This window comes from Daphnia carinata, chromosome 4 (assembly GCF_022539665.2).
Source record: "Daphnia carinata strain CSIRO-1 chromosome 4, CSIRO_AGI_Dcar_HiC_V3, whole genome shotgun sequence".
Lineage (NCBI taxonomy): Eukaryota > Metazoa > Arthropoda > Branchiopoda > Diplostraca > Daphniidae > Daphnia > Daphnia carinata.
Window position 1 is genome coordinate 6,684,386 of NC_081334.1, and position 11,026 is coordinate 6,695,411.

Below are 11,026 nucleotides of genomic sequence, written 5' to 3' on the forward strand. Positions count from 1 at the left end.
TATATGTATTCAAGAGGAGGTAATAATGTCGTGGACGATGACCTGACGATCCCATCCACAGGAATAAATACGGCGGCCATCGCCATTTTTAGGCGACCAGGCCAGGCCACGGACAACATCGCTATGAAGCTCATCAGAGTGTCTGCAATACAAGAATTTGTTAGTATCCAATCGAAATAAAATACAAACGATTTTAAACTTTACAAAATTCTTGGATGAGCCGGACTAACGGAAGAAACGACTGTGGTGCGATCATCAGCACAAGTAGCTATTAAAAGCTGATTGTCATCATCTCCGGCTGGGCATATAGTACGTACGGCCCTTGAATGAGCACCCAACTCGAAAGAAGGGGCGGATTTTGGAGACGAAGCATCAAGATGAATCAGGTGGCCTGAAACGGTACCTATCACGAGGTTGATTCCACAACGGTTAACAAACGAGACGCAAGAAGGGCGATTTCCAAACTGTTCCCTGGGAATGCCTATATTAGAACAAAAAAACTTTGTTACGTAAAATTTAAGAGTTTTGATTGCAAATCGTTAGCAAAAATACCTAATGCCGGTTTTGGCATGCGCAAATCCCACATGATGACACGCCCGTCCTCCGAGCAAGAGACCAGCACATCGTTCTGTTCCGGATGGATGGCCACGCTCACTACCATGTCGGCATGAGCCGGCCGGTAGGTGTGACTGCATACAAGGTAATCAGTGTGCCACACCTTCAAACTGCGGAATTGTAGAAATTCGGTCAATGTCGACGACAACACAAAAGAACGAATAGTGCTAACCTGCGATCGAGGCTTCCGGTCAGTGCACGTGTACCGTCGCGACTGACACTAAGTGAACTCACTACGTTGTCGTGCTCTACGACCGATGCAAGCATATCTATCCCCGAGCCAGATTCTGGTCGAACGTTTAAAAGCGAGACAGAACCGGAATCCAGACCTACCATTACCTAAGAAAAGAATAATAATAAAATTAATAATCAGTATTTCATTATAAAACAAATTAACACAAGGATAAAAGTGAAATTTTGGTAGTACACGCTAAATTAAATTTAAGGTCCTGAATTCGAAAGTTAAACTATTCCTTATCTATCGCCACATCATTTCTTAGCTACCTTTCACAAATACCCTACATCAAGATGGTCTCAGTTGAATACCCCATCCGGGTTACCTTCTAAGTATCAGCAGCTAGTGGTATTTAAATCGTTATGAACACCGTACATTCTGTTCAAAGCGTGAATCACGAATGAAAGTAAACAATGAAAACATCTAGACCTGAGACTCTTTGTGCAGTTTAGTACGTTTGATACGATCGATTGCAATGCAAGTTTTAGTAAAAAAAAAAAAAAAAAAGGAAACTTTTGAAATGGCCACTGTTCCGCTCCGCCTGTTAATGAATATTTCAATCGCTCCGTGAACCGCTATACTTTCTTTTTTGCATATTTCTCCATTTTCATACCTAAACATTAAGAGAAAACCCGCCCATTTCAATCGTCACTAGTAAAACGATTCCTTTCTTTTATTGTAGTTTTCTCTACGAAGAATAACATTCGAGAATCACTGTAAGTATCTAGTGCAAGATCAATGGCATTCGGTGAAAGGTAAGCTTTGGATGGCAAAATTCTTTATCACTAAGCGGGAAAAAAAAAAAAACGATAGGCGTAACGTTCAGACTGCAGGTATTCTATATAAGCCGAGGTTTGCCCTTCATTTCCACTATGCAATTGTTCTTTAAGCAGCCTACATCCCCACACTATTAGCTCCTAAACATGAAGGTAAATTCGTGATTGTAAATCATTTCACTTTAACTTCAATAAAAAAATTTGGAGGTTTCATGCATACAGGTCCTCATTTTAACTACTTTGATTGCTGTTGCTATGGGAACACCACCTTATCAACCCAATAATGGTTACTCAAGTTACAATTATGATGTGGATTACTATGTAACCATTATTTTTTCACAATGGAAGATTTTTTAATAATAAGATTTCTATCACTAGGCTCCTGCATATCCGGCTTATAACTACGGATACCATATCAAAGATCCTTATACCTATAGTGAATTTGGTCACGAGGAAACAAGGAAAGGGGATAACACCAAAGGACAATATCAAGTACTTCTACCTGATGGCCGCCGACAGGTAACAACTAAATGCTGGACAGGTTATTCAAATTTACTAAACTATTCAATTCATAGGTTGTAACTTATTACGTAAATGGAAAATCTGGCTTTGTTGCTGATGTGAAGTACATTGGTGATGCCCAATATCCCGCTAAACAAAGTCCATATAGACAATATTAACTTCTAATGCTTAATGTAGCGTAGCAAATATAATAAAATTACTATAATTGATTACTTTGTCTTACAATGTATAACTATAAAATTTATAAAACAATTGGGCTGTAAATTACCTTTGATCCAGAAACAAATTTTGCACAAGAAAGTCCGCCTTCGAATTCCATACTAGATTGGCATTGTGTTTGATCAGCTACAGCATCAGGGGAATGGTACACAGACAAGATTCCCGCCCAAAATCGTGTGCACATGTTGGACGAACCCAGAATTGAAGTTCCATCTAAAATTCAATTTGATATGGTTACTAATTTAACAATTATCCTTATACAATTGAAATTGTTACCTGATCCGATGTCAATAACATCGAACGTTCGTCCACACTCATGCAATACTGGAGTTGCATCGTCAACTATTTGATCTGTTAGAATTTCCTGCATATTTGCCCAAATGGTATTTGTTCTGGAGGAGTCTTACCGCGGAGTGCTCTGGACACAACCTACCGCCAAAGCCAAACCGGAAAGAAAGACTTCGGTATTCGGCACGTGCTGTGAGCATCGTCTGCTACGCGGTAGTACTGCAGTGCTGTCACAATGTGATTCCAAAATCCAAATGCGAATAAAAGTGTTATCAGTTACAAACTCTGGCACCTTAAACAATTTTGAATAAAAGTTACGTTCATAAATATGAATAATTCTAATTCTGATACGGGGTACTTTGGTTTTAATGTTATGCAAATGTAAATCTTGCTAGTGTTTCGTTTCATTTCATTTCCTAAATTCTAAAAATCAGAAGGAAAAAGTATGATAAAATATTTGAACCCATAAGACAATATGTTTTATTTAATTATTTAATTGTCAAGATATTTTGCAACTCCTTTTAGTGATCGATGAAATTTCAGACGGTTCTTCAAAAGCTCAGAAGGTGGCATCAGTCAGTATTAGTTTAAAGTTGAAACGTGGTGGAAGCAAGTGTGATGGCTATTCGATTTGTTTTTCTTTTCTACTGGATTTTTTAACTTCATATTGATTCTCCGAAGTTTCATTATTTGGCTATGGAATCTTCACAGCATCTTAAAAACCTAAATTGTCAAACTGAAACATGCGGAACTACACTGATATGACAAAACCTGTAGAATGGCACATGGCGCCAAACTTGATTGCCGCGAAGCAAGGCATAGTAAATCTGTTAGGCATGCAACAACGAAAAACCACGTTATTGATAAAGTATCAGAGTACTATGATAAGATTCACATTACAAATTAGTTTGGGAAAATCCTATTCGAATTCCTTTTGTTTCGGTGACCAGAGATACTCGTTGTGGTTTATTGCTTGACGAACAAACCCAAAGATGGCGATTCAAAATGTTTATATTGATCGCAGGTACCAAGATTGCCAAGCGTCAACTCCAGAACCCGTGCCATATTCCCGGCATTGTACCGCAGTAGTTTTACAAACCGCAGTTCGATTTAAAAATGAAACGGCTGGAAAAACCTGGTCGGTGCAGTGCATTTTTAATGCTTGACTGATATCTATAACTTATGAGCTTAAAGGCGGTCGGAGGCTATCTTTCACCTATATGTCGTATTGTTTCTATCTTTTAATCAGTTTTTCTAATCAACTAATTTCAAATGAGAATTTTTTATGTATTCCTAGTCTTTTTCCAGTTTTACGCTGCCGCCAGCATTGTGATTCTTACAGATGCAAGACGACCATATTCGTCTGCTCGAGGACCATTTTTTTTTTGTTGTTGATTCAATCAGGTGTTACCAGCGGGCGATCGATACTATGTCACACATTGTCGACAGCCTGTTCATTCCTTGACTAGGCATTTATCCTTCCTTTGTCGACGAGATGATTAAAAAAAAATCAAGTAAGCAGCAACCGGTATGATTTGTTAAAGCTTACAGAGATTAGGTATTCTGCCACAGGAGCTTCGGATAACACATCAGACAGTCGGAAGAAACCTGCACAAACGGTATCTATTAAAAAGTAATAATCTGGTGGGTTACTGCGTCAGGGAAGCACTACGTCAGAGTTAGAGCTCAGGACGTCATCGTTTCCGGCACACCGATGAGGTTTTACGGCCACGATGTTCCTTCGTCCCTAGAAACCCATGACATCATTAGTGTAGGAGGTGAAAATTTGCTGCTATCCCATTGGCCCGCCTCTGACTCCGACTTTCTATTGGACGACAAAGTTTACTGCGTCATCATTGACGTCACGGATGGCTACGCCTCCAAAGTATATACATGCACGTGCATTCTGGGCGGTAAAGCAGTCGCCGTTCAGCTGTAGCCAGTCGATGTGCAGCTTTGCAAATCTGAGGGCTTCGTTGCTGTGTTATTTTCCTGACTTGAACACTCACATGGGGACCAAGTCATCTTAAAGCTGACACTAAAACCACACAAGGCGTAGAAAAAGTTTTCAACAGATTTAGTTGCTAGATCAGGGTCACTTGTCTAAACGCAAGAGTTCACGAGACCAATCCATTTCAAAACTCTGGAATTTTGCTGCAAAACCATTACGGTTGGTCCAGGCGGACGTCTGCTACCGCCACCTCTCCATGCTTTACAATCGACGTGAACATTGGGCCGAAGGTGGACTGTCTGGCGAGAAATTTGGTCCATTAGATCTTCATTTGGCAGTGAATGGTCTTCCGTCTATCGACTTAACCGGCGCTCACCTGTTTGGAGACATTCAAGACACTTGGTCGCCGGCGTTCGCTGATTGGACGCCCACATCATCGACGTCAGATCTATCCGAATTCTCTGGGTCACCTACATTTTCAAATCACTGGGACCTCACCCTTACAGGTAAAAACAAATTTCATTCCTCTTTTGCTAGCATTGAGATTTCTTAGATTGTGCATGAATAAGATGTGACAGAAAATTGAAGATAAATTTCGGTAATTCCAAATTATGGTCGCGAACGTAATTTTGTGCTTTAAGATCCATTGCAATTCGTGAGTCTATAGAAATAGCCCATAGGAATTAGAAAAATGATTCACTCAGAAACCATGTTACTATGGGATCCCGCAACTAGTTACACAAACATTTAAATTTGTTTTACCATGTTTACAAAGTTACAGTTTAATGTAGGAAAAGCTTCTCCATGGTTTATACTGGTATACACCAAATTGCAAATGTATGACCTGCATAACATTTTGCAAGCTCGGGCACTTTTTTCTAAATGATTTACTTTAATGACGCCTTCGTCGGGAGCGAACGTGTCATGTATGAGCGCTGCAACCTTATCGATCGCTTGTCCCGTGGAGCTTGTTGACGTCACAACGTTGACGTCAAAGACCGATGGTGACGTACGAAATGACGCACGCGTTTATTGATCCTTACCATCGCGCAGTTTTTTTTATTACCTGAGTTAAAGGACCGGATTCATAGAGCAAACATGTCTCCCACGTACACTGTTCATGTAATGCAATTGTTTCCCAAATTTGTCTTTCCTCGGCCTCTTTCAAAATCAATAAAATAGGAAGCTTGTGCATGCGCTTCGTATCGCTAGATTATCACCTTACAAATGATGGAAGATGAGCCCTTAAAATAGATTTACCTTTATGCCTATTTTTACGAAATATTTTTCATATTCTAGTTCACGAATTGGCATCCCAAACACCAGAGGGGCTACGGGACGCTGCGTGCGTGCCTTCACCTGCCCAAGAAATGATGTTAATTCAGACTCAGGTAAGACAACAAACTTCGTAATACGACTTTAGCATGAAAATTCCTTCCGCTGAAAGAAGCGGATGTGATTCTAGACTTCTGGTAGAATGCAAATTACATTATTGATTATTTGTTACTCTTGTCAAACACGCCAGAACAAACTTTGTGTTATACACAGACACCTGTGCTTACAAAGGCTTCTTCCGTAACAGTATTATCAACCATTAGCCTTCGCTTGATGGAATTTACAGATAACGTAACAAGATTTGAGAGGGAGAAAAAAAAACAGTTGAAATCCCCATTTGCTTTTTCTATAGTTCGCGTGTAGATAAAAAATGATGCCTTACTTTTTTTTAGAATTACCATATATGCAACATAATCTTTTGCTGTGCTTGTTGCAGGGCCGACCGGATCTTTGCGGATTAGTTGGACGGAATGCAATGCAACAACCGCACCAACATCACGGCATGGCTGCATTTCCTCCAACAGATTGGATTTCATCGACCGTAGAGCCTGTCTCGAACATGGGACACGCACCGAGCATCCAATCATCTTACGCACCGTCAGTTATGTCTTCGCCATCACTAGCGTCAGTTCACCAGAGCAGTTTTGACGATTCAGAAAGCACCAGTCTTCAAGAATGCTTCGAAGTGGCCAATGAATTTATTATGAATCACACTGATGGGACCAGCAATACCAACAACTCAGATAACTGCCTTTCGATGGATGTCGATGCCAACGCTTTACTTACAGACGCCGCCGAAGCCTTGGCAGCTGCAGCCATTCCATTATCTAATTTTCAAGACAATTATACGCCATCTAGATTTCAACCAGCATCGTTTCAACAGAAAGATGATACAGCCAACAATTTCGGCCATCCGCATAGTGCTACCATCTTGGAGATGTCAGCCTTTCAAGCTGCTGTCCAATCTGTTCAGTCCCTCCGTCAACGACAGCCAGGACCATCTAGCAGTAGTTCACTCATCACGGAGGATACTGTCCGTCATCCATCATTAAAACGACAAGGACTCGCATCGGCCACCCACGATCCAATTGCTAGACACGTAGAACCAGCGTCTGGATACACCTGCCCTTACCCTTTAAATTTGCCAATCGGGCCCCGGCATCCGATAGCCAATACTAACTTGCAGACGAACACTCCTATGGCTTCAACCTCTTTCGCTGTTCCATCCACGGTAATTTCAGATTCCTCGTATTTTTTTCTTCACGTTTTTAATGGTTTTCAAAAATTTATAATTCGTAAAGAGCTTTGAGAGAACTGCAACAACGGAAAAAACAAGTCCAGGATGCTCCGCTGTTGCTGGACGTTCTGACCCGACCGTCCGATCAAAGTCTCCGTCGCAGCTATGCGCCGTCTGCGGTGACAATGCCGCTTGCCAGCACTACGGAGTCCGGACATGCGAAGGCTGCAAAGGATTTTTCAAGCGGACTGTACAGAAGGGATCCAAGTACGTTTGCTTGGCTGATCGCAACTGTCCGGTTGACAAGAGGCGGCGCAATCGCTGTCAGTTCTGTCGCTTCCAAAAATGCCTCTCTGTGGGCATGGTCAAAGAGGTATGGACCCATCGATACTATGAAGCCCTTTCCGGACTGCTGAATTAATGTTAAAAATATGTTTCAGGTCGTCAGGACGGATTCTTTGAAAGGTCGACGAGGACGTCTGCCGTCGAAGCCCAAATGCTCGCAGGAATCACCTCATTCCCCACCCGTTTCCCTGATTACGGCACTTGTTCGAGCTCATCTTGACACTTCGCCTGACATGGCCAACTTTGATTATTCATTGGTAATGATGATTAAACAAAATCGTTAAAATTATTCCCCTTTTAAACTTTGATTGACGTTCAACAGTATGTCGAACAAAGCGGAAATGAAAAGAACCAACTTTCTTCATCACATCCTACGGAAGTTCAGGCTGATCACATCCATCAGTTCTTTGCGTTACTGACTACTTGCATCGACGTCATCAAAGTTTGGGCAGAAAAGATTCCCGGATTTTGTGAGCTCTGTAAAGAGGATCAGGAGCTCTTGATTCAGTCTGCATGCTTGGAAATCTTTGTTATCCGGTTTGCCTACAGGTAATTGTGAAAGGTTTTCCTATTACCTGTAACATAAAAATTCATTAAAAAATCTGTGCATAGAATCCGACCTGGTGACGACAAGTTTATTTTTGACAATGGAGTTGTATTACATTCATCACAATGTAAACCGAGCTTTGGACCGTGGCATGGTGCCATCATCGAGTTTGCCCACTCACTTCATTCAATGGATATCGACCTCTCGGCGTTTGCCTGTTTGGTGTCTCTTACGCTGATCACTGGTAAGCAATAGACCACGTCTAGACTGAAATTACAGTCCTATAAAATTCGAGGATCGCTTCGAATTTTTATTAACGTAATTTGATTATTTCCATAGAGAGACATGGATTACGTGACCCGCATAAGGTGGAACTGCTCCAAATGAAAATCATTTCTTCGTTGAGAGATCACGTGACTTACAACCCGGAAGCTCAACGGAAGCCCCACTATTTCTCTCGTTTGCTGAGCAAGCTGCCCGAACTGCGTTCTCTGAGCATTCAAGGTCTGCAGCGGATTTTCTATTTGAAGGTGGAAGATTTGGCTCCCGCTCCTCCTCTTTTGGAAGCCATTTTCAGTTCTAGCTTACCTTTTTGATTATGGTGTCGGCTGAGTGCCATCACATGTGGAGAAGGTTGGCAGGTTCGACCACGTCTTATTTCCTGGGTCTACGTGACACTAGTCGTCCTATTTCATTTGAATCACCTGCTGCTTTTAAGGTCTTTAGAAGGTTATTAGTTTATCATCTTTGTCTGCATGCAATGAACATTTCCTGGTGAAATGGTGGGATTCGCATTCAGGCAAACGGTCGTACTGACCAACGTAACATTTTTTTCGGAAGCTTATTTTTACTTAACCACTTGTCAAGCCTTGATTGAAGGAACCTGTGTTCATAAATCGTTAAATTATTCGCTTTTCATATCAACCACATCCTCTAAACCATTTCGTAAAATCACCATTGCAACTACGTCGTGTTATTGGCTCTGCTTTGCTACAATGCAAAGCAGTTACCCAAAACACTATTTACTATTTTTATTCACCATATTGTCATTTTCATTTACTATTTCTTATTAATACCATTCAATTTTTTGAATTGTCTTTTTTCGACAGCTTTAAATATTTCCCTAAATTTTTACGACAGACCTTTATTCTTATAAATTTCATAATCCCAAAGTAGAAAAGCTCAGACCATTTTGATGATATTCTAACGTGTTACGTTCAGAGTATGTTACCTGAACAATATTTTATTACATCCTTTGCCAAACACATCGTCTAGATCGAAACCTGAGTATGTTTGCAAAACATTTAATTGCATACAACTCACGCTACCAACCAGATCAAGACGTTTTCATGAAGAGATCTCTTTACATATTACTTCATATTACCTACAACCATTTAACTACAAATGAGTGTTACCTAGAATAGTCTATCAAATAGTACTATATCCTCCGACTTGTTCCTTCATCCTACAATTTTTAAATGTTCTCTTTATATCCAAAAATTGGAATAATTTATATTTATACTCTCTTTTCCTACGTGGAATTTATACTTTTTATACGATTTATACTCAATGTCTTGAAATGTGATAAAATCATGTATAACATAACGAACACCCTCACAGTTTAACTGGAGTACGAGTGTCTAAGTCAGACCCTATTGGCTTTTTCTTTGTTAATATTTCAATATTAATGCAATATTGCCAATACATAACTGACCCCTTTCCAAAATGTACTTTCTTATTGAACGATGGGGTGAGCAAAGTTGGGAACCATCCTTGCTCGAAATTTCTTTCGTGAAAATCACAGCAAATAACATGTCGGCCAAACAAATTTAGTGTGAAAGGAAATCAGGTTTGTAAGGTTAGTAAAACGGCAAATTAACAAACAGAAAACTTTAAGACAATGGTGATTGAAAACATAAAAATTTTTTTTCTTTAGCTTAAGCAGAATTTCGCGCGCATTCGGCTTCATTCACCTAACGCCATCTATGATTGGTCTTCCAACTGACTTCCAAAGTTGCTGATGTTAGTAATGGTCGTCATGAAAATGCTGTGACTACTTGATATAGCGCCGGGCCGGAATATTTCTTTAAATACAATTGTTTTCAATAGTCATTCAAGCATTTCAACCTTCCACAATGGATAGTGGTAAGTAGTTAAACATGTCTTTATATATTACGTTCAATAAGAAAAGCTTGTTGTGTTATTATCTTATATTGCTTGAACAAAATGCAGGGCCGGAAAACAACGATTCGTTTTTCATCGAGGGCCCTTCCAACACTGGCCCCAATGCAGATGAGAATTTTGCTGATGATGGGGACTTCGGTCCACCAATGTCCTACCAACAACAACATTATGGTGGGCCTAGAGGACCACCAGGAATGGGCCCTAGAGGCCCAATGGGGATGAGGGGGCCTATGAGACCTTTTGGTGGAGGTGGTCCAATGGGTCCCCGTCCACCATTTGGAATGCAACGAGGTCCACCTGGAGGCCATGGAGGATTTCACGGGCCACCACGTCCCCCTGGTCCTGGACAGCGTTTTCAGGGTCCACCACCAAGAGGCATGGGTCCGATGGGTGGCCCAAGGGGTCCACCTCCAAACATGATGCAAGGAGGTTATGGAGACTACCCTCGACAAATGAGACCACATTTTTCACAAGAACCCAATGGTGGGCGTGGAGGGGATTCTTTGGACAGTAGTGGTTGGGACATGGTAAGCTGCTAAGCATTTTCAGTTTATGTAGAAACAAATTTTGCTTACACAGAACCTTTGTTGATCATAGCAGGGTCCACCAAATCAGCAGAATGGTGGTGGCCTAGGTTATATGGGGGGTCCTCAGGGAGGACCACCTCCAAACTATGGTAATATGCCACCACCACATAATCAACATTATGGCAATATGCCTCCACAGCAACCACCTCCACATGGATATGGAAATGGAAAGTTCACATAAAATA

General features: G+C 41.0%; 4 protein-coding genes across 5 annotated transcripts; 3 read left to right on the forward strand and 1 right to left on the reverse strand.

The window, feature by feature from the left end:
- Positions 1-9: 9 nt before the first annotated feature.
- LOC130687707 (methylosome protein WDR77-like) lies at positions 10-951 on the reverse strand. The gene is made up of 4 exons (XM_057510884.2): positions 788-951; positions 553-725; positions 205-481; positions 10-142 (listed from the first exon to the last, which is right to left on the reverse strand). Exons 1-4 carry the CDS (start codon positions 949-951, stop codon positions 10-12), a joined length of 747 nt encoding a protein of 248 aa, XP_057366867.2.
- A 703-nt stretch (positions 952-1,654) lies between these two features.
- On the forward strand, positions 1,655-2,360 carry LOC130687713 (cuticle protein 8-like). Of its 2 annotated transcripts, none has more exons than XM_057510892.2 (4): positions 1,655-1,779; positions 1,849-1,947; positions 2,005-2,145; positions 2,202-2,360. In XM_057510892.2, the coding sequence occupies exons 1-4, from the start codon at positions 1,774-1,776 to the stop codon at positions 2,304-2,306; spliced, it is 351 nt and encodes a 116-aa protein (XP_057366875.1). In that variant the 5' UTR covers positions 1,655-1,773; the 3' UTR covers positions 2,307-2,360. The 2 variants fall into 2 exon arrangements, with proteins under 2 accessions (XP_057366875.1, XP_057366874.1); XM_057510891.2 differs by having other exon boundaries at positions 1,729-1,779; positions 1,834-1,947.
- Positions 2,361-4,209: 1,849 nt separating this feature from the next.
- Positions 4,210-9,589, forward strand: LOC130687692 (nuclear receptor subfamily 4 group A member 2-like). Its single transcript, XM_057510865.2, has 9 exons — positions 4,210-4,433; positions 4,497-5,112; positions 5,906-5,997; positions 6,378-7,172; positions 7,243-7,551; positions 7,619-7,780; positions 7,846-8,072; positions 8,136-8,314; positions 8,410-9,589. The coding sequence occupies exons 2-9, from the start codon at positions 4,863-4,865 to the stop codon at positions 8,664-8,666; spliced, it is 2,271 nt and encodes a 756-aa protein (XP_057366848.1). The 5' UTR covers positions 4,210-4,433; positions 4,497-4,862; the 3' UTR covers positions 8,667-9,589.
- A 616-nt stretch (positions 9,590-10,205) lies between these two features.
- On the forward strand, positions 10,206-11,022 carry LOC130687559 (basic salivary proline-rich protein 1-like). The gene is made up of 3 exons (XM_057510733.2): positions 10,206-10,215; positions 10,303-10,781; positions 10,855-11,022. The coding sequence occupies exons 1-3, from the start codon at positions 10,206-10,208 to the stop codon at positions 11,020-11,022; spliced, it is 657 nt and encodes a 218-aa protein (XP_057366716.2).
- The last annotated feature ends 4 nt before the right edge of the window (positions 11,023-11,026 follow it).